Source organism: Panthera uncia, assembly GCF_023721935.1.
Source record: "Panthera uncia isolate 11264 chromosome D3 unlocalized genomic scaffold, Puncia_PCG_1.0 HiC_scaffold_8, whole genome shotgun sequence".
NCBI lineage: Eukaryota > Metazoa > Chordata > Mammalia > Carnivora > Felidae > Panthera > Panthera uncia.
The window spans coordinates 27,899,588-27,922,316 of NW_026057586.1; the positions used below are offsets into that span (position 1 = coordinate 27,899,588).

At 47.4% G+C, this 22,729-nt stretch overlaps 1 protein-coding gene across 4 annotated transcripts in view; it reads right to left on the reverse strand.

The window, feature by feature from the left end:
• SLC14A1 (solute carrier family 14 member 1 (Kidd blood group)) overlaps positions 1–22,729 on the reverse strand; it is a 54,385-nt gene that overhangs the window by 26,662 nt on the left and 4,994 nt on the right. For 2 of the 4 annotated variants that reach the window (XM_049620166.1, XM_049620165.1), the window contains one exon: positions 5,922–5,985. Coding sequence is in view for 1 of the 4 variants with exons in the window: in XM_049620167.1 (XP_049476124.1) it covers positions 3,575–3,721 (147 nt within the window). In the remaining 3 variants the exon portion in view is untranslated. Of the gene's footprint in view, positions 1–3,574; positions 3,737–5,921; positions 5,986–6,659; positions 6,907–22,729 lie in introns of those variants that run through there. The other 2 variants (XM_049620164.1, XM_049620167.1) reach the window with 2 other exon arrangements.

The window sequence follows — 22,729 nt, forward strand, 5'->3', positions numbered from 1 at the left end:
TTGCCCGTTGTGGGCAGGGTTTGGTCCGTGTGGTGTTAGTGGACCAGTCTGAGGACGCCTGGGGCTTGAGTTGAGTCAGACCAGGCATTTACCAGAGATGCGGTAGCACCCATCTGCAGGGTGCTCTCCCCGTGCTGTCCACTGAGAAGCTTTTGTTGGTGGGCAGGGCCTGTAGTCAGACAGATGTCTTCCCCCAGCCCACTGCTGGGGCTGTAGTCTCACTGGTGTGTGTGGTTATCTTTCCCTTTCCCCGGGGCAGGAGTCACTTTGGAGTGGTGGTCAGGAGGGAGTCCACCACCTGTCCTGTTGGGCCTGCTTGTACTCTGCCAGGCCTGTGGCACTGCCCTGAATGGGCTCCAGCCAAAAGGGGCCCTGCAACGTTGGGGCTGAGGCAGGTGTGTCTGCAGGGGGTGGATGAGCGGGGGAGCTGCTTTAGCAAGTTAGGTAGCTACTGCAAGCGCCCCTCTGGTCCCTGCAGGTGGTGGTGTGTTTATGCTGGGGGGCACGGGAGGGAAGCTCCTTCGTGCCTGGAGGGTCTCCCAGTGATCTCTGTCCCTCCAGGACGTGCTCTGAGACGAGTAGATAACTCTTTCTCCTGCATGTCCCAGGCATTTTTCAAACTGCTGCGTCTCTGCTGTGCCTCCACAGGGCTGTTGTGCAGTCTCTTTTAAGCACAGGGCCTCAGTTTCCTCTCTCCTGCTCTGCTCTCCTAGTGCCAAGTCTGCTGATTTTAAAGTTTCAGATTTTAAGTCCTGCTCATTGTGAGAACTCATGAAATTCAGTCCCTCTGGTTTTCAAAGCCAAATGTTATGGGGATTTGTCTTCCCTGTGTGGGCTCCCTGGTCCAGGGATGTGTTTCTGTCCTCTCTCTGTGCCCTGGACTCCCTCATGACCATGGACCAACCTGCGGGTTCGTTTAGCTCCTGACCGTGTCTTTGCCCTTTCTACCCTCTTCCATGTGGCTTCTTCTTTACATTTAGCTGTGGTGTTTGTTTCTGCCAGTCTTCGGGTGGTTTCTGGGTTATTTACATTGAAGTGAGTGTTAGCTAGGTGTATCCATGGGACAGGGTGGGCTTAGGGCCTTCCTACTCCACCACCTTTCCTAGAAGTCCCAAGCAGCCTTGTAAAATTAAGTTTTTATTTTATACACACAAAAAAATTGAAAATTGCTGGAGATTTTAAGGTTTGAAAGGGCAGAATTGTTTACAAAACAGTCTGTATGCGTTGACACAGCCTAAGTAAAGCCCCTCATAGACACTCTCCAACTCAAAGATTGCTTGAATATGTCCCCACATCGGGCAACTGCCTCAAACATTCTTTGTTTTGGGGATTTGTTATTTAAATGTTGAAAAACAGACAAGGATAATATTCCACAAAGTATAGACACTGGAAAAGGTAAAAGGGAACCAAGCTATTGAAAACCAAAGAGTTGTAATCTAGGAATTGTAAAACATAAGAACGTACGAGGCATGATTATAGTCAGCGTGCCTCGGGAAAATGCTAATATGACCGTGGCTTGTGTTCACTACGAGGCTCTTCCCTTCTCATGATAGCTATATGATAGGAAAGCACCAGCATCACCAGAATGGTACCCACCAGACAACAATGAAGTTTTCATTGTGCCAACGGTAGAAACAAATGAAGAATACCAATGAGGTAATCCCAGAGATAGGCAAAGAGAGAAAGACAATGGCAAGACCACCGTGAGCATGCAAGAAATGCCAAGAGCACAGCCAGGTGAGCAGGGAGTAGGAAAACATCAAAACTCTCAGATCCCAGAAGGCACAAGTGGAATGTTGAAGCCACAGGCATATAAGACATGTAATACCCCAAATCTATGCAGATAAACCAGCTCATCTTCTCCCTGTGGCCAGGGTGTGCATAAGGGGTTCTCATGGCTATTTTTGACCCCATCACTGTTGCATTTACCATAGCCAACAAACACCTATCAAAAGTTACGCCTTTTCAAAATTTTTATTTTTTGCAATCCTGTCTAGTTTTGGCTTCTGTTAATTCCAGTACAGAAATCAATGTGGGTCACTGATTTTTTTATTGAGTAACCATTACACTTCAATTCCATTCTTTCACTGCCCAACTAACTGCTCCACTTTTAAACAATGGCCGGCCATTAATCATTACGCAAAACAGAAGCTATTTATGCAACGAATTCTAGAGCAAGCTCATTTCGTCTTGGCAAAATAGTGTTAGACACCAACATTTGTGAGATTTCCAATGAACCTTGGCATTAAGAAATTCTTAAATTGAAATTGCTGGAGGAGGTCAGGAATCAAAACTTTGCCTATATGGAGCTCAGCTGGCCCCAGAGTTAAACATGGAAAACTATTCAAATTCTAAGCAATTATGAAAAATTATCTTTTATTTTATAATCTAAGTGATAGCTATCATTTATTTTCATATATCTTCCTCTTTAAATCTTATAACTGACCGTATTGTTCAGTAAGTAACTTCCTCAGCTCTAGTGACCCACGTGCAAAGCTAGACCGATCTGTGAGAGGCATCAGGATTCGTCCCAGGCAACGTCAAGGACCTCAGACACAATTGCTTCAAGTTTCTGTAATTGAGGAAGTCAGTTTCTACAGAGGCAGCACTGAATGAAAACATTACAAGTTTTCCATCAACTACAGGAACAATTAAACGTATAGGTTATTCCAGAGTGAACAAATTCATGTTCTTGAAATTTCTGGCGTCTATTTATTTATTTAAAAAACACCACCACCTCAGAGATTTTGGAGATAACAGATGCCAGACTCGATATTCTAACTGGACAGACGTGATTGAGAACCTGCATGGCCTGAGCTCCCTGCGGAGCCACCCAACGTTAAAGCCTGGGTTATTTTTTGTCTAAATCCACAGTCATAGAAGGCTTATTGTGATTTATGTCTCCAGTACCCACATGTTGGGATGAGTTGTTGGGGTACCATGCCCTGGAGACAGAGCTCCTCTCCCGAGTTAAGCAGACAGGTGCTGCTGTGGCACCCCCACCCCACACCAGGAACCATGCGTTCTAAACTACTAAACACTTCCAGAACCCCTTGAATCTTGACAACTTGCTCCAGAACTCAGGCACGAGCGCTGGTCATGAGAAACCAGTAACTTCAAGGTTGTAGTTCACCTTAGAATTCTATCACGCTTGACTATTTGCAGGTCTTGGGGGGAACTTTAATAATTCCAATCGGGAAGAGAATGCAGCAGGGAACCTCTACTGATACTCAGATTTCTTAAATCTAAGTAGGTCATGAAATTTAACTAAAAAGACAAGAAAATGAAAGGAAGAAGCTCTAATTAAGTAGAAGCAGGGTAAGATTAAACCCCAGACTACTTTGTTTCCTCGCTTTTCCACTGTTACCAAAACTCATTAGTCAGCATCTAACCCAAGATGAGCACCATGTGACTTCTCGGCCATGACTCTTGTGTATGCCACTGAGCTCAAGCCACACCACTCAGCAGAGCATGAGGACCCCACTTCCCAGGCTGTGTTCAGAAAAGACACACCAGAGTGTGGAGGGCAGGACCCCACATTCCTGGAGACGGAGGCTGCAAAGAGGGATCATACCTGTTCCGGCGGCCCACGCTCCTGGGCCAAGCTGTGCCAGGAGGAGCCTCCGCGCGAAGCCTCACCAACCTTAAGTCCAAAAGAGTCTTTCCAAAGAGGACCACAAGGGGCATCACCAGGGCCGCCAACCAAAGACTGTCCATTCATCCTTCCTTTCTCTCCATACTTGACAGAGGGCAAAAAGACGTGAATCAGAAGGATGAGGACGTGAAATGCAGGGTGGTAGGAGGCAGGAGGTGCCCAGTGGGTTTCTGGGGAGCAGAGCTGTGGCCCCAGATGGAGACTGCCAGCAGAGAAGGCACACTTCTCCATCAACAAGAAGAGACAATGAGCTGACTACAGACATGGAATGTTCACTTTACTTTGTTTAAAATAAAAGGAAAAAATGATGTCAAACCACCCTGCACAGAGACCACTGCACAGACTTTGTTCTGCTGTGTTTCTCTGCTAGCGGGAGGTTGGTAGATCTGAAGCCTGTCTAGAGGGAGGCGTGGGCTTTAGGCTGGGACATGCATCAGGCAAACTGTTAGGGCTCCATCTTGGGGACCAATGCCAATGTAACAATTTCCCTCAGCCTTGTTCTTTACAAACAGGAGAAGAAGGCATGGGGGTGGGCTCTATTTTCTGTAGTAAGATACGAGCCACACTTTTAATGCACAGCAAGAGCCCCGTCTCAGAGACTGCTAAGTGGCATTTTTTTTTCTTGTATCAAAATAAGAATTGTTAAATATTGGATATCATCTTGTTAATAACAAACAATCCTTAGTTGAATTCAACAAGCGTGGCAACTCTTCCTAAGTTTTATTTATTTATTTATTTTTAAAAGTTTATTTTATTTATTTTGAGAGAGAGAGCGGGGGAGGGTCAGAGAAAGGGACAGAGAGAGAATCCTAAGCAGGCTCTGCACTGTTAGTGCAGAGCCTGATGCGGGGCTCAAACTCATGAACTATGAGATCATGACCTGGTCTGAAGTTGGACACTTAACCGACTGAGCCACCCAGGTGCCCCTCTAAGTTTTATTTTAAAAAAGAAAAACTTCCATTCCATTCAGGGATATCATTCTTCCTTCATAAGTTCCAGAAAAGTTGCCTGTGTGTGGTAGTTTTTTTCACCTTTATTTTAATTTTTACTTTCCTCTACCAGCTTGCTTTGAAAAAGCCACAATTGTGAAAAATGTTGCTGACATGTCTTAGAAAAAATTGTGTGTGTAAGGGTTTATCCGTGGTTAAACTATCTGGTTAGTTAAGTACCAAACAGAAGTGTCTGTGGGTTGCATTATGCATTTTTTTTGTTTGATAAAGAACGACATTATGAAAAACCAATCGCAGGGCTCTCATCTTACCTATGGTTTAAAAAGAAGGAGAGAAGAAAATAGAAGAGACAAGTAGGGACTGTCACATTCCCTCAGTGTCGGTGTTTACCCCTCTGGCCCCTGTATGGCTCCTGCCTGTCCCCTGTCACCCAAATCACACACATCTAAGAGGACAATATCCTTGAGCTCAACATCAGTATTTTCTTAGAGCCACGAGAGAAAAATATGAGAGCTGGGTGAGGTCGTAAGGAGCACGTAGTTCGAGCCTTCATTTTATAGAAGAGAAAACTGAGGTTCAGAGTGGGGACCATCAGAGTTTACTCGGCAGAGTCAGCCTCGTGCAATACGGAAGCTGTGGTGGTTTTTTGTCTTCCTGGAGCCAGGCACAGTAATGCCACCCGAGAGTCTATTCAAGTCAACAAACAGTGAAGGAGCCCCTCTTCAAAGAAGAGGTCTGCAGAGTGCTTAGGGATGCAGCGCACACAGGCTGCGTTCATGGCCACCTTGAAATAACCCTGGGGTGGGGGTGGGGGCCAACAACAACCAAGGGCCCAGCCACCCCCATTCTCACCCCACGCCCTTGCTGGAAACAGTGACTCTCCTGACAAACAGACATGACCCTGTACCTCAAAGAGAGCCTCGTTCTTTTCTATCACTGACACATCCTCACAACATCTGAGGAATATTCTGGAAGCTGCACCTGTTGAGCTTTCCAGCGGGAGTCAGAAAGCGCTTGTCATAACCCAAATCACCAGTGAAATGAAGCAGTACTTACTCCAATACAAGACAATATCAGGATTTCAATTCAACCAACACTCCTTATTTTAGTCTATGAAATAAAACTCATTCTGTTGCCAGGGTATATTAGAAATCTGTGTAATTGGAGAGATCCGAAAGTCTTTAATTTTCTATGGCTCAAGTATCACTTTAAAAAAAACAATGCAAAATTTTGGGTACAGACATAGAAGAAAACATTTAAACATTCATGCTCTATCACAAAGAGAACGAAAGCATTGACACTTATTTGGTACTTACAATAATCCTGATTTTAGGTAGCTTTTGGTCTGAAGTGGTAGGAGGTGCTCGGTGTTCTTTAAAGCTGTTATCAGAAACAAAGAAAATGCTGTCAGGTATTCTTGTCTCCTGAGGAAAACACTTCTGTCCTCAGAAGGCACCACTCCTAGAAGCCTTGAGGTCTGAATTCCACACCAGAAAATGCAGCAGCAAAGAAGCTGTGAGATCTATGGTTGCAGTGTGGCCACTGGGCTCTCCGATGGGCCAGCACACTCCCGTCAGCATGACGGCACAGGCAGAGAGGTGCACAGAGCCAGAGTTGGGAAGGGCCGTTCCTAGCACCCCACTTTTTTTTGAGTCAAAATGATAGGTTTCCAACTTCACTCAGTTATTTCAAGAACACGCTCGAAACTCCTATAGAGCATTGATGAACCCAGAGTCATTCGGCAGGTGCAGTGGACTGCTTGCCCAAACCCCGCTTGCACATGGAACTCAGGTGCTGCTTCTACCCTGCTTTGGAAACCATGAGCAAAGACATTGCTTCCAGGCTTCCGGGAAGAAGCCCGCGGCCTCGGTGAGTTGCTTTCTAGACTGCCAGGACTCGGACTTGGCTGCTTCTACTTAGTTGCAACCATCTGAGATGTATTTCTTCATTAAAGAGAAGAAAAGGGCGAAAAGCAACAATTAGGAGTAAGAAGACGAACCGGCAGCAAGGAGCAGTTGGAAATGAATAGAAACGAGGAGGAGGAGGGTACTCACACTCCACGGGCTTCCTGGTGGCAGAAGGCACTGGCTGATAGAGCCCTGCTGGGCTCCACTGAGAGGGAGGTGCTCAGGAGGAGATAGCACTGGGAGGAGGCACCTAACAGTTTTATACTCAAACTGGCTCTGCACCCCCCGCCCCCCGCCCCTGCACTTGGCTTTCTCCTCCCACTTCGAGCCCCAGGGCCAAAGCATTGCGGAGGACCAGTCCCCTGTCTTGTACCTGATGTCTCTCTCTCTCTCTCTCTCTCTCTCTCTCTCTCTCTCCCCCCCTCCCCCCCACCTCTCTGCTGTTTCTCTCCCTCCTCCTCCCTCCCTCTCTCTCTTCCTCTCTCTGTCTCTCTGCTGATGTTTCTCTCTCTTCCCTTCCCTCCCGTGCTCCCTCCCTCCCTTCCTCCCTGTCCCTCTCTGTCTCTCTCTGCTAATGTTTCTCTCTGTGTGTGTCTCTCCTCTGTCTGTCTCTTGTTTCTCTCTCTCTGTGTCTCCCTCTCTGTCTCTCTCTGCTGATGTTTCTCTTTCTCTCTCTGCTGATGTCTCTCTCTCTCTCTGTCTCCCCCTCTGGCCTTGATTTGGTGCCATCTCTGTGCGGTGCTCCAAGATCCGTGCCCAGGGATAATCCTGCAACTTCGTCTTTTCCCTCTTGCTTTAGCTCCTGCCCTCACCCTGAAATATTTCGGGGAATGTTTGTAACTAAAAAAGATCAACATAGTGTCTCTGAAAACTAGAAACTGAGGGTCAGGTTGCTATACTGTAGGCTCCTGTGCTACGTGACTGCTCCCGGTGGAATTTTCTCTTAGACACCACGCAGCTTCTGCACAGGTGTAGGAATCCAGCAAAGTCCCGAGGGGTGTGGTGTGAGGGTGGGGAGGGCAAGGGGCATGCAATTCATTTTCTGGAAACCAACCTGCCCTTTTCCCCGGTTAGGAGGAACCAAAAATAAAAGTTCCCTGGAATGTCCTTTTTTCCAGGTGCGGATCCCAGGACAAACTCTGCTGCCTTTTAATAGTCAGGATGCAAACATTCCATAGCAGAGGAATCTAAAATTCAAGTGAAAAATCCATTTCTTCCCCCATCCTTCTTAAACTTCAGTTTTTGGGGCTTTCTCTGTTATGGCAGGAATCTAACTAACTCAGGTGCACTTCATGGAGCACGGAATTAAAAACAAAAACAAAAACAAAAAACCAGACAACCCCCAGAAAGCCCTGCAGATGTCATGATGTTTCTGTCTTCTGGGCCTCTGGCCTCCTGTTGGAGCTGAAGGGCTTGTCAGAGGTCCTCGAGGCAGCTGCGACTCTCTGGCTCCTCCCACTGGACACCCACGAAACCACAGGTCTCCCTTTGTGGGCAGCCCCCACTCCTACCTGCTGCAGCTCAGGGTGTGTGTGTGTGTGTATGTGTGTGTGCGTGCCTGTGTGTGTGTGTGTGCTCATGCCTGTGTGTGTGTGTGTGTGTGTGTGTGTGTCTGAAGTCTAGGAGAAGACCAGAGGTCCAGGTTCATGATTACAGTTCTGAGCTTCAGAGAAATCTGCCTCCAACATTTTGTCGTAGGAAAATAAGGAGAAAATAAGCTCCTGATTTACCCTGAAAGGGAAAAATGAATGTCAAGAGGACAGTCAGAGGACCTGGAATGGGAATGAAAGGAATCACACTAGTTTCTAGAAGTTCCTCATGCAAATGGAACATAAATCCTTCCCTCACAGTAATAATAACGATCGCGGTAAGAAGTAAGAGTGGTGGGAGTGGTTGAGGATCACTCCGTGTGCTGGGCACTGTGCTAATCACTTCATTCTAATTCCCATCAGCCATTTAAACATTGTAAGAGTCTGGGGCGCCTGGGTGGCTCAGTTGGTTGAGCATCAGACTTCGGCTCAGGTCTTACACCTCATGGTTCATGAGTTTGAACCCCACATCAGGCTTGTTGGGCTTGCTGCTGTCAGCACAGACCCTGCTTCAAAGATCCTCGTTAACCCTCTCTTTTTGTCCCTCTCCCGCACGTGCTCTCTCTCTCTCTCAAAAATAAACATTAGGGGCACCTGGGTGGCTCAGTTGGTTGGTTAAGCATCTGACGCGTCCAACTTCAGCTCGGGCCATGATCTCGCAGTATGTGAGTTTGAGCCCCACATTGGGCTCTGCGGACAGCTCAGAGCCTGGAGCCTGCTTCGGATTCTGTCTCCCTCTTTCTCTGCCCCTTCCTTACTTGTACGCTCTCTCTCTCTCTCTCTCTCAAAAATAAATAAACATTTAAAAAAATTGCAAAAAACCCATGAGTTAAATGCCATTATCCCCATTTTGCAGATGAGGAAACAGAGGCTCACAGGGTTTAAATAACTCATCCAAAGTCTAACACCAAAGTTTGTACTTTGATGTACTTCAGCACCATCCAATATTTCCAACTGCTGCCCATGGTTTGCTTTTCACTAATTCACTGATTAACTTTGTGAACGTGGCCATCAACACATCGATCCTAATCCTGAAGCTGCCTCCACACAGCACCCATGCAGCCTTCTGCCTCAGTGGCCTTGGTCAGAATTGAGTCCCAAATCTTCTTGGCAGGACCACCTTCCTCATCCCTCCCCATCCTCTTCCCCACTTCCTGTAAAGTCACACCTAAAGTACCACTTGCAAAATGCAGCCTTGCTATGTGGTGTGTACAACAGGCAGTGTGCCCATGTGGGCTTCTGGGTCAGGCGGACCTGAGTTCGAATCCTCGCTTCGTCAGTTCCTAGGTGTTTTACCTTAGATACATGCGCACCCCTTTATGAAACTGAGATTCCTCACTAAAAAGGTCGTGATGGGTTTTGGCAAGGATAATTGGTAAAGCTCTGTGCCTGACCCGTGGAGGTGCCGCCATTCCGACGCCTCCCTATCTCCATAGAGGTTGGGTTGTCCTTGAGCTTTCCAGAAAGGTCCCTCCTCCCAGCTTGGACACGGGGAAAATCTTCCCGGCTGTGACACCGGAAGGGGCAGAGTTATGAGAGTGGAGACCGCTGTTCAGCAACAACTCGGGGATAGGTGGCTGGCTGACGAGGCTCCCCGAGTTTTTGTCCTGCAAGATCCCAAGGCGCAAGTGTCTACTGTCACCCAGGAGCTTTGCAGAGAACCCCCTGAGCAGGAGAGCAGAGGGACGATTGGGCACCCAATGGGTGCAAACCTGGGTTCTTAGGTGCTTTTCAACCCTCGTTGCAGAATTTGATGCCTTTTTCTCAGTTCTTTCTCCAGCATCTCCTGCTATCACTTACGGCATATCTTTGGCTGAGTGTTTAAGCCCAGACATTGCTTTTCTTTTCTCACCTGCCCTGAGTCCCCCCGCCAGTTCCCCCTTGTGTGCGCCCCTCTCCTCCACCGGCTCTCTGAACCCATCTGCCAGCCCTCGGTCTGGCTCTATCACAACCGAATGTATGCAGAGTTTTCCCTCCTCTGAATGTCTCCATAGAATTTCTGCCCCTAGAAAGTTCCCTCTCTCCTCTCCCCACTTGCTCTGCCCAAACCCTCACACCCCACTTTCTTTCTTCCTCTATTTGGATTTCGTAGCAGACTCCTGTCCATGCCACACTCCTGGGAACCAAAAGCAATTTATGTCCCTACTCCTCACTGGACAGGCGACCATACCCCCTGGCCCCGCAACAGCTCTGGCATTGTCCTTTATTTTGTAAAAAATGTATCTTATGCTGCACCATCCCACCTGGACTAGAAGATACTAGACAACAAGGTTGGGATCTAAGAGTCGTCTTTGTTCCCAACAGATCTCTCTCCAGAAAGGTTTTGAGAAAGTTCATAAAATATATGTGAGAAGAGGAAGGAACTAGATGAAAAAAATGGTGAAGAAGGAGAACAAATTTATGGATAATGACATGATTTCAGTGTTTCCTACATCTTGCATTTGTAGGTGTTTCTAAATACATGTTGTTTGACCCAGAAATTATCCCAACACCACCTGGTCTGGACTGCTGTTTGCTCTGGGTTTACCTATAGACACTTAAACTTTACAAATGACTTCAGCACAGCACAGCTGGAGTGCCCGCGCTCGGGAAGTGTGGCCGGCCGTGAGTGTCTTTTGCATCCTGAGCAGCAGGTTCTAAATGGCAGAGGGAGCATGGGAGAAACTTATTCTCAAGTCGTTTCTTATCCCCCCTGCCCCCCCCCCCCAGAGAAGCAGGACCAGCAAATCCAGGACACAATGTTCCTCTGCAGTGTGTTCTGAGCCCACAACGTTGTCGTTTGGTAAACAGTCAGACAAAAAGCACCAGATGAGAGCCCAAACTCACACTGACCCTGAACGTCATTTGGGGGGCACCCTTTGTGACAGGCGTTCCCTAGATGTAGAGCCAAGAGGCAAGCTGGCGCATAGTGTCGCGTCTCTCTCACTGCCTGTCCTTGCCAGGGGAGTGTGGGGTTGGGTAGAAGCAGGAGGCAGTGAGGCGCCTACATTTTTAGCTCTCAGATGCGGTCATGCAATTATTCTGCTCCATTTAAAAGCTCATTGTTTCTCCTGCACACATTAGAATGGCGAGAGAATCTCCATCCCCGCCATGACTTTTATCAGATGCCTTCTTTCCATGCAGCACCTTCTTTCCAGATTTTAGTTTAAACTCAGGTCACATTAAGGTCCGTCATGTAGATCTCTTATCTCCACAGCCAGTGTCTAAGGATGAGCAGGTTGTGCACTGCACAAATGCACCACGTCTAAAGTGGTACCACTAACATCCTAGACATTTATGTATTCATTGCAACAAAACTGTTGCAGAGGGTATTAAAGTGTCTTGAGGAAAGGGTGTCAGGATGCCTTTGCACGAAGGGGCCATGTCAGCTAGCAAAGGTCCTGCTGGTGTTTTGTTTCTCCAGGATTGAAAAAAAATCCCAATGAAAGACAATAGGAAAGGGGGTAGGAGTAGAATCTTTGCAATTTCTTGAGTAGACTGAGGAAAGGATTGAAGTGTTGGGGAAAATGAGGGCTGGGGAGTGGCACGGCCCTGTTTCCCTAACTCTCTCTTGAGACTAATTTAAAGCTCATTCAATTGTTTCCTCACCATTAAAGATATTGTGATATTGGCTCCAAGCTTGGGGAGTCGAGCTTTATTTTATAATTGGGCCCGGAAGAGAAAGTGGGATGACCTGGCACCACCATTGCCCACGGGGCTCTCTGGGTCAAGGGCTACAGGCTCTTGCCAAAGACATCAGCCACCAGAGTCTGAGTGGGACGGGTGAGGTCACTTCCAGAATCGGGATTACTCACTGGAGAGCATCACAGAGAGACCTGGCAGGAATGTCGCCAAGAAACTGCAAGGGATGGTGTGGACGTGTTAGGTGAGGCTGCCTTCTGGAGCTCAGGAGGTGGCAGCTGGCTCGGGCTCCTCACGCTTGTCCCAACTGGAGGCTTGCTGAGTGCTGGCTGCACAGTTTTGTGGTTTTCAGAAATGCACACTATTACCATCCTTTGCCTCATACCAACTGGCAGCCGAGAGCTAGAGAGGGATGCAGAATCTTCTGGCCCTCACCCGTCTTTCTGTTCTCCTCGCCTCTTCTTTCCCCACTGTTGGCATCTGCCAAGTTGGGGTGGGGGCCAAAGGCAGAGAGTCTGGGCCTTGAGAGCAAACTAACCAGCTCCGCTACCTATCTGCCAACCAGCTCAAAGGCGGAGCATACTGCATTTTCAGTTGAGCTGATTAGTTGAGCTATTATGCTTTAACTGGCCACAGATTCACATCAGAGCCTTAGCAATCCTCAACTCGAAGCCTTAACTCAAACCGTAGCAATTCTTGGCATAAGAAACGCAGTTGTGCAGGCATACCACGACAGACACGGGGGAGAATTCCCGTGCAAGTCTGACACTGCACCTTGTTCTTAGAGAATGAAATTAATTCCATGTTTCATTCAAAACCAAAATTAAATCCAGTGGAGAAGGCATTATATGTTTTTGGTGCAATATCTCTTGTTAAAACTTAAAAAATATCACCTAAGCATTATAATGCCATTGTTCTCTGTACATAGCTATTTGAAAATAAAAAATTTCAATTTCTTATTTAAAACAAGATGTAAAAATGGCAATAGACTAGAAGAAGAGTTCACAATTAATCACAAACTCTTGTTTTTAAAGAAAGCATGGCAATTCTCAGCACTATTGTAATCCTTAGTTGGAAAAACACCCCAATGATGTTGTTTCCAAGTGGAAGAAGCCAGGTTAGGACTCAGCTTCTTGGAACCTTGGCCAATGTGACAAAGTGGGCCAGGGGAGCCTGGATGGTTGTGGAAAAGTTCATCCTCTTTGCAGAAAAACACCTGAGATAGAGCTCAGGCAATGTCATCTTTGAAGATGAAGGTCTGTGGGTTCATAATTAAAGCCACACAAAATATTAATGATGGATGAATTAAACACTGTTGAATTAGGGGGAAAAATCCAGTAAGAAATTTAAACAAACATACTGATAAGTGATGAGCAAAACAACATCCCCATGTGGACTCTTAATATTTGACGTCACTCGGAGTTTTGACTCCTCTTGACTCATACTTTTGCAGAATCTGGGGTTTACAGACTCTCAGAGACGGAGCCAACTGCTGTGTAATGCTGACCACCAATTTCTCAATAGCTTCTCATCCCCAAAATTTTAAAGGGCAAAACTAGTTTTAAATTAATATCTATTACAGACTTGTAATAAGTCTGTAAAGGTGTAAATCTGGAAGTTGTAAAAAGTTACCCAAAGGCAGCTTTGGGGGCAGGTGGAGGACCCAGAGTTTTGCTTGGTTTAGAATCTGAGATTTCCATGTGAAGGGTTGGTGGGAAGTCTCAGTCCTTCATCTTGATGATGGCAAGAGATGATGTGCCAAGTGTCTTAGAAAAGCTTTAAACTTTTTTTTTTTTTGCTTCAAACAGATTGCTCCATTTTTTCCTCCACTTGGTGCATTTCATCCTATTATTAAAAAAACAATTCCAATCCTAAAAATAAAATCCCAACACAAGGTTTCCTAATGGACTAGTCCCTTTTGTGATGGTAGCTTTATACTAGGTGAAAGCTTTTCTCCCATCATTATCCCTTCCCTTAATCCCAGTATGAGTCCCCACTTGTCTGCTCAATTTGGGTTTCAGATTTCCTTGTCCATGGGACCCACCCCATCTTCCTTATTCCATCCATTCACTCATCTATCCATTGTCTAGCATATGCTAGGATGACTTAGAGATAAGTCAAGGACTTCGGTTTGGTGAGTTTTTCTTTCTGAATTTTCGCCTCAGGTACTAAAATTATAGTACTTTAGCATCGGCTGACATTTTCTGCTCTTTTCTACGTAGTTTTCCCTGGCAAGCACCTCCATCCTACATCCTCTCTGGTCTTGCTTCACCCTAACATATCATTTTGTGTCTAGCTGGATTCTTGGAAGGAGTCCTGGAGTAGGAATTGAGAGGTACTAGTTCTGATGAGAATGGACTTCAATCATAAGCTTCTCAAATTGTCTCACTTATTAGAAGGGGAGCGGGACTAGCTCAGTGACTCTCTCCCTTATCTGCACATTGGAATTGCTGGGGAGCTTGACAAAACACTGATAGTAGAGTCTGATGTCATTGGTTTGGGATATGGGAGCTTTAAAAGTCTTCTTGATGATTCTAACATGCCAGCAAGTTTGAGAACCACTGGACTGAATTCAATCCCACTTCCTTACCCTGTAAAACAAGGACATGTGTCATAGTGAGATGGCTTGGAGTTTGGAGTTCGACAGATCAGATTCTAATTCCAGCCAGCTATCCCACCGTGGGGAAGATTATTTCACCTTTCCAAGCCTTAATTCCATTATGAAATTTATGGAGATCAACAATAGCTACCTTGCCAAATCCGAAGATTAAGCAAGATCATGGCACACGAAAGACACTTAGGGAAAGGTAATCTTTATCTTCACTTGCATCTAAAACAGTTCTTACCTCTGACTTCCTTATTTCTGCCAGTGGTGCCATCACGGCCTCAGTTCTTGGGCTCAACAAGTGCTTGCTGAGTGAGTGATGGATGGTGGATCTGACCCTCCTCACTTACGAATAAGTGGGGAAGGTTTAATTTCATTCACTCTTACCGATGTTCTCAAGTCTTTAAAGTGTCCGCAGACCAGCAGCCTCAACATCCCTGGGAACTTTTTTAGAAATGAAGAATCTCAGCCCCACTCAGCCTGCTGGAATCAGAATCTGCATTTTAACCAGGTCCCCAGGGGACTTGCATGCACATTAAAGTTTTGGAAGCACCCTCTCAAACATCCCTGTCCTTGAGACTCGGTGAAAAGGGATGGATTCAACCCCCCCACCCCCACCCCCGAGCGGCGACCGTTTACGAATTCCAACGTCTTGGTTGGAGACGCCATGGAGAGCCCAAGTGAGTCATTGTGCCGGTCCAGCTGGCAGCATGGAGCATGCTGTCACAGGCTGGGCCACGCCGCTGGAAGGCAGCATTCCAGGAGAAGCTTCATCATCCCATTAGACTCCATCAGGCCACTCCATCAAGCCTCACCCTCTGCCTGGTGTCGATTGCTTCACATGGGCTTGGTGAGTGCCTCGAGGCCCGCAGTCACCGCAGAGAGATTATCACAGGTCACGAGAGGGGGAAGATTGCACGCACAGGGGCAGGTTCCTCTTGCCTGGGGAGCCCAGTAGTGGCACCTGTGGTCCGGCCAGAGGCCACTGCATCCTGCCCACCCACAGGACGAACACCCCCACACTGCCAGAGCAGCGCCCACCCCCCAGGGCTCAGGATCTTCCCCGAGCTGTTTCCTTGGGGGCCCCCACCACTTGGTTCTCCATCTGGGATTCCTTGGCTTTTTTACCCTGGGGGTCCTGCAGTAATTCCCCCACCCCACCCTGGTATACAACTGCTTTGGCTGAAAGGCAAAAACACCCGTGTGGAACTGTACTTTTTATAGCCTACCCTACCCAGTAGACATGTTGAATACACTTTACAAACTATACCTGCCTTCCCGTTTGCTATCCCTCCTACGCGGGGGCAGGGGCAGCTACATTGTCCTTCACTGGGACTCATTGTCTGAGAGAAGGTGACTCTCAGGCCAGGACTACAGTCACAGCACACATCTCCCAGAGTGTTTCTCTTTCTCTCACAGCATTGACCATTTTCTGTAATTACATAATCATGTGAGCTTTTGCTCCATTGAGTTTGCCCACTAGACTGCAAGCTTCCTGAGGGCAGAGTCTGGGCTATGTTGTTCGCTGCTGTAGCCCCAGTTTTGAGCTCAGTGTCTGGGTCATAGAGATCCTCAATAGCTCTTCATTGAGTATATGGATGAATAAATGGGTGAATGAGCCCGTGACCGTGGGGACTTGACGGGCTGGGGTGAGTTCTTGTATGGTACTGAGATAGTTTTGTGTCAAATACAGCCCTCAGAGTGGCATCCTGCATTATGACTGGGACATGTAGTCCAGGGGGCAGGGCCCCTGCCCTCTGGAACACACATGGATGGCCCTTATTCATTTGCTTCTGCCACAGGTCAACCAGCCATAGGCACCAAGCACCCAGCACTCTAGCTTACAGGTCAGCCTTTCTGGTCAGAGGCTCTGGCTTGACTCTAGGACTGTCTTAAAATCGGGGAGGATTGAGCCCCATCTCCAGGCATGCAGGCTGGCCAGTTCTTGGGTCACTGAGTCATCCTGAGGAGGGGTGAGCCGAAAGGAAGCCTGCACCCTCGGGGTCTCCATGGTGGAGATTGTGATATAAGACATCCCCAATCCCAGCTATCAACCTGGGCTCACCCTAAACCCAGGAGGCCTGGGATCTCCAAAGATTGGGGGTGGGGCATGGCTGACTCCTCCTTTCTCTACATCCCAGGTCTGAGGCTGTATACTCATGACGCCTTGCCCATTCGCTGCTCTCCTGCTGACCTCAGACTTAGTATTCTCTCAGGCTGTAGGCCATGCTCTGAGGCACCCCCCTCTCTCTAGTTATCTGCCATTTATTCATCCCCAATTTCCCATCCTACCGTACGAAGGTAAGTCCTCATGACTGTAGTGGATGGCACAAAGTATAAGATGGTTCTCACATCTGGTGCAGCAGTAAGACACAGGAGAGCATTAGTGTCAGGTTCAAGGCTGTATGTGATCACTGGTCATGCTATGAGCAGAAAGGAACTTTTCCTTCAGCACAGAAGGGATGTGTAATATCATTAACCCACAAGAAAGCCCATCATGCAGTCTTCCAGGGAGGGACAAGATGCCTGTCAAGTTTAATCAAGAACTGGCAGCTTTTAGGGCTCTCTTAAATGATACAAGGTGATGTGCAATGAAGTGTTAAATTGCGAGCAGACACAGCTTAGAGCTAGAAGACTTTGGATACTATCAGTGGTGTCTGGAGTAGGCAGACGGGGCTTTACTGAAGGTAGGGGCCTCATAGGGCCCTTGACATCTGAGCAGCATTTGGTGAAGGCAGGAAAAGACGGAACAGCCTTTCAGGAAGAAACCTGAGAGTCAGCCGAGAGAAACATGGCGTGTTGGTGGGCTGCGAACAGCCTCACGATTGCACGGGAGGGTGCGTGCTGTGGGTCACAGGTCCAGCCCCACTCGGGTCCCCAAGGAAGGCAGTGCTCCATCTGTGCAAGGTATCCAGACTGACGGTGTCCTCTGACATGGGCTTCCCCCGATAGGATACACTAGCCAGGCATTGAATCCCTTCCGAAGGACTCTGCATCAGAAGGACAGATGAGAAAAATGCTACGTTATAGAAGAAAAGATGGGCCTATGAACCTCTCTGGCCATTTCAAATAGCAAAATTATGCTCTAAGCTCTAAAGATGGGCAATATGAACTAGAGTATATTGGGGTCCCTTGTGTAAAGAATTTAAGTGATAACTATAAGTAACTGTAAGCAAACAAAACACATAGTTTTATTTGCCTTTTTAAAATTTGGGAGAAGTAAGAAAAATCTGATTTCTGTTTCCTCTGCGTTTATTTCTGTGATTCTCTGTAATGACAGGAGGTTTCGAAAACTTTCTACAGATCAGAAAGCTCCTTAAATGTGGTGGCTGCTTGAGAGCTTCCGCTGGTGAGGACGTTTCTCTCACCAAGAAGCAGTTTTAAAAGCAGAGCTGACTTGGAATTTCTATCTGTTGCCCCTCTTCTCCCCATCCGGCTAATATCCCCAATTCTGCCTGCTTTCAGATCAAAGCTACCAGCAAGTAAGAAATGATAGCTGTCACCTTAAGAAAGTCACAAAAATATCTGCCAAGTCATTAGGATTAAAAAAAAATTCTTTATAACTTGGGGCTTCTTTGGAAACAGGGCTGTTGGACCAGGCTCTCTAAGCCTCTGCCAGCCCTAACCCTCTCCAGCTGGGGGGTTTCTTACAGAACTGCTAACAAGGAGGACATTTTTCCTGCCAGAGAAGCTGACATCCCAGACTTACAGGAAGAGGCACTGAGGCATTGGAATTCACCATACGAGAGTTGTAGAGGTGGCGTTGAGGCCTTAGGGAAAGATGGGGTCAACTTGTTCATTGACTAGGTTTGCAGACAGTGTCCAAAGCCAGACAGATGAAGAGATGTAGCTCTAATGTAATAGGAGACGAGGAGCCATTGAAGGTGTGTGGAAAGAACAGCGTGATGATTAAATCCACATTTAGGGAGGGTCGGCCGGGAGTGCTTCACGGAGCCTGAAGGCCCAAGCTAGGGAGGCTGGCGGGAGTTCACAGGGCCTGAACCTGAAGCAGGGCAGGGTCAACGGGAAAAGGCTGCACATATGAGATAGTCTGGAAGGCAGAAGGGACACAGATAGGCACGGGGTGAAGGTTGAATCAATCAAAAATGGCGTCCAGTGTTGGCAAGGATGTGGAGCAGCCAGAACTCACATCCGCTGCTGGAAGAAATGTACCTATAACTGCTTTAGGGAACTGCCTGGCGGTCTCTGCTAGAGTAGGCATCTGCACTGCCCAGCAATTCCTTCCCAGCAACATGCACAGACGAAAGACGTGCATCCATCACACCAAAAGACACGCACCACAAAGTTCGGTACAGTACGGCTTATAACAGCCCCAGATAGGAACTAGGCCGATGGTTCATCAGTGGTAGAGAGGATAAATAATGATCTATTTGTGCCTCAAGAGAATGAGTGCCTGACAACTCCGGGCCATGGTAGGGATTCATCTCACAGCATTGAGCAAAAGAAGCAAAACACAAAAGAATAATAATAGATTGTGTAATTCCATTTACGCAAGGTTTGAAACAGGCTAACCTGAGAGAAATCTGTATGTCAGCCACCACTGGAAGGGGAACAGGAAGGTCTTCTGGGGGCAGATGACGTTCTGTGTCTCGATCAACATGCTGGTTACCGGGGTGTGTTAGTTTGTGAAAATCCACCAAGCTGTATACTAACGATATGTGCACTTCAAGGGAAGTCTATTACTCTTGTTTTTTTAATGTTTATTATTTATTTTGAGAGATTGAGAGAGAGAGAATTCCAAGCAGGTCTTATGTTTTCAGCACAGAGCCTGATGCAGGGCTCAATCCCACAAACTGTGAGATCATTACCTGAGCCAAAGTCGAGAGTCAGACGCTTAACTGACTGAGCCACCCAGATGCCCCAATAAGTCTATTGCTCTTTAATAACAATTTTGAAATGACAATCTGAGGTAGAGTAAAGGCAGGTAAGGTCCATTTTGTGGCAGGGAGCTTGAGATGTCTAGACAGGTCAGTGGAAATGCCCAGGATGCAGTTGGAGATGGAAGACTGGTCTGGGCAAGAGTGCAGGTCTGGAGACACTGAACTTGGGGCTTGTTTACCCAGAGGTGATGGGGAAGATGAGAGCCTAGTGGCTATTGGGGGCTGTTGGAACCAGCATCAGGCCCCGTGAGAAGGCGCAGGGAGGGTGAGGAGTGAGCAGAGCCGTTCATCAGAAGTCACTCAGCACAGGGGTGCCTGGGTGGCTCAGTCGGTTAAGCGTCCGACTTCAGCTCAGGTCACGATCTCGCGGTCCGTGAGTTCGAGCCCCACGTCAGGCTCTGGGCTGATGGCTCAGAGCCTGGAGCCTGCTTCCGATTCTGTGTCTCCCTCTCTCTCTGCCCCTCCCCCGTTCATGCTCTGTCTCTCTCTGTCTCAAAAATAAATAAACGTTAAAAAAAAAAAAAAAAAAAAAAGAAGCCACTCAGCACTTCACTGTGCTGGGACCCGCTGCTTGGCTCTGTCCTTTGGGACTTCTACTTTTCTGGGGTGGAGGGCGGATGCTTCTTCATCCCTGCAGGTGGCATCGCCTTTTATTAAAAGGCGAGGAAACAGAGGGGTGGTGAGGCAAACTGTTCGGGGCTGGTGGGCGGTAGAGCCAGGAGCCAGCCATGCCATCCACCTCCAAGGCACGTGGTACCTTTGACACTGTGGCTGCCGTTAACACAGGGCATCAAGCCGCCTGGGCAGGTGGACAAGCCCCACAGAAGACCCTTGAAGGTCAGCCTGAGGGCGTAGTAGGCGACATGCTGCCCGGCACTCCTCCCTGGAACACAGGGGCCTCTCGAGAGAAGAGGAATGTGCTGGAATACGGGCACACACAGAACAGCCACCTAGGCTCATTGTCCCACTTGTGGGCTGCTGGGCCTGTGCTTTTCCTGTAAGCACGTTAGGTCAGAAGGTCAGGGTACCATTCTAACCCCTATGTGATGCTGGGGGCCAAGGCAATATGTCGATAACAGAGCCAGTACACTTCCTCTAATGGAAAATACCAGGGCAGTGGGACTACCAAACACGCCAATGGGAAACATCAAGACAGCTGCAGAAATGCAGAAGAAAAATGTATATTAAGACATTACACACACACACACCAAGGTCCCCACCACAGACTCTTAACCATACACGGAAGGGCAGGAGGGGCAAAGTAGCTGGTTGGGGCAAGCTGAAGTCCCTTCACTAAGGCTCCTCTACCTATTTTCAGGACGCCCCTCTGAAATGGGGTGCTCCTCCACCCCTCTGCCCACCGGCTCTGTGATGTGGGGTGCTCCTCCGCCCCCCCCTCCATCCTTAACTCTCATTGCTCCTCAGTGGGATGTCACATGGGTGTGTCCGTTCCCCCAGGGTGGAAGTGCCCAGGACAAGTGGTCCTCATTCCCACCTCAGTGCCTTTCCCTATGCTATTACTTCTAGAAAGATGTTCTCAGGAGTCAGATGGATCGAAATCCTGGTTCTGGGGCTTCGGAGCATGATAGATTGAAGATTTGGGACAAGTCCTGTTAGCTCTCCTCAGCTCCCTCTTCTTTCAGATAGGATGACACTCTCAATGGTCTCCCTGGGGGGTGATATATGGGAAGTCCCTGGCAGAGATGGGCACAGAGTTGGTAGGTGACCAACAGCAGCTGCTCACGACCTCACTTCCATTAACTTATCCTGGAATGTCCTTATAGTCAACGTGAGCTTGTTCTTCAAACGTCATTAGTGGTTTCACTCAATTAGATGATGTACCTGCTGCCCCTGATCCTGGGTCAGCTCTAAAGCTCAGGAGTGCCCACTGTGGGGTGCAGGTTAGCTGAGGGCCTGGGTGTTGCGCTGCAAAGGGACACAGTGCCTCCAGATCCTCAGAGTGGCTTCCTCGGGGGCCTCTGGCTTCTGTACCTTCTAAAATATCTTGGAAAAGCAAGTATCTGCTTGCATATTTGAAATTTGATGGGTCATTTTTGAAATTATGAGTTTAAATAGAAATGCACTTTTAAATACAATTGTTGAGGGGCTTCTGGAGGCTGCTAACATTCTGTTTCTTGATCACATGAGTATGTTCACTTATCAGAAATTCGTTTACAAAGTATTCACTTATGATTGTCTCACTTTTCTGGATATATGTTAAAAATAGATTTGTTGTAGGGGCACCTGGGTGGCTCAGTCGGTTGAGCATCTGACTTTGACTCAGGTCATGATCTCACAGTTCATGGGTTTGAGCCCCACATTGGGCTCTGTGCTGACACCACTTAGCCTGCTTGGGATTCTCTGTCTCCCTCTCTCTCTGCCCCTCCCCCTCTCATGCTCTCTCTCAAAAATAAATAAAACATAAAAAAAAATATTTGTTGTAGGCTTTCTGAGCTCTGCCACTTGACCTCATAGCAGGCATCCCAGACTGAAATGGAGTGACTGCTGGCTTGGCATGAGGGCATTGAGTCAGAGCCTAAGATCCGTGGAGGGGTCAATTTTAAGGCCACCTGTGGTGGGCAAAGAGATCCCGTTAGCCTGTTTGTTACAAAGCAGATAAAAAATGTCAGAGTTGAGGTACCATGGAAATGTTGAGGAAGGAAACAACTTTGCCTTAAGAATCAAAGAATTCCTCTCAAAAGATGCCAGTGACACTTGGACTGGGTATTGAAGACTGAATAGGAATATTTCTGGTTGGGAAAGGGAAGAAAACGATGATGAGAGTAGTATGAACAAAGACAGAGTAAAATAAGGCGCATTGTGTCTGAGGCTCAGGAAGTATCCTAATGCGGAAGAGCTTAGTGAGTATGTGTGTATGTGTGTATGCGTGTGTATGTGTGTGTGTGTGTATGTGTGTGTGGCTGGTGAGAAATGAGGCTAAAGATGTAAGGACACCCTCTAAGGCCTGTGAAGCACTTTCTCAGAACTGTCTGGAGAGCTGGGGGGCAGAGGCTGACAGGTACCTGGGACCAAGATGGCTCTTCTCTTTTCCTCCTTTCTTTTCCCCAGCTTCACTGCCCACCGGTTTAGTCAAAACGAAACTTAGATTTGTTCATTATGAAATTAATTATAAATAATAATAAAATAAGTACTTTTATAAGCATTTTATAAAATTCATTTTTCTGTCACTTACACACCTACAAAAACTTAACGGGTTTTAGCAAATAACAATTTCTCTAAAACACAATCACAGTGTACCTAAGTCTAAGGTCAATTTCCTGAACCCATCCTTTCGAGAAGTCCTAGCTCATGAGGGTCTCTGAAGTGGGGTGTATCCACTGAACATCAAGTTCTAGCATTCACGCGGGCTGGGGAGAGGGCAGGCCACGCACACCTACCTCATTGCAGAGATGATCCAAAATTTCAGAACTGAATATTCCTTATTTGGCTCTATTAAGTTCATGCTCCTAAAGCATAATAAAGTTAAGAAATACACGTTTT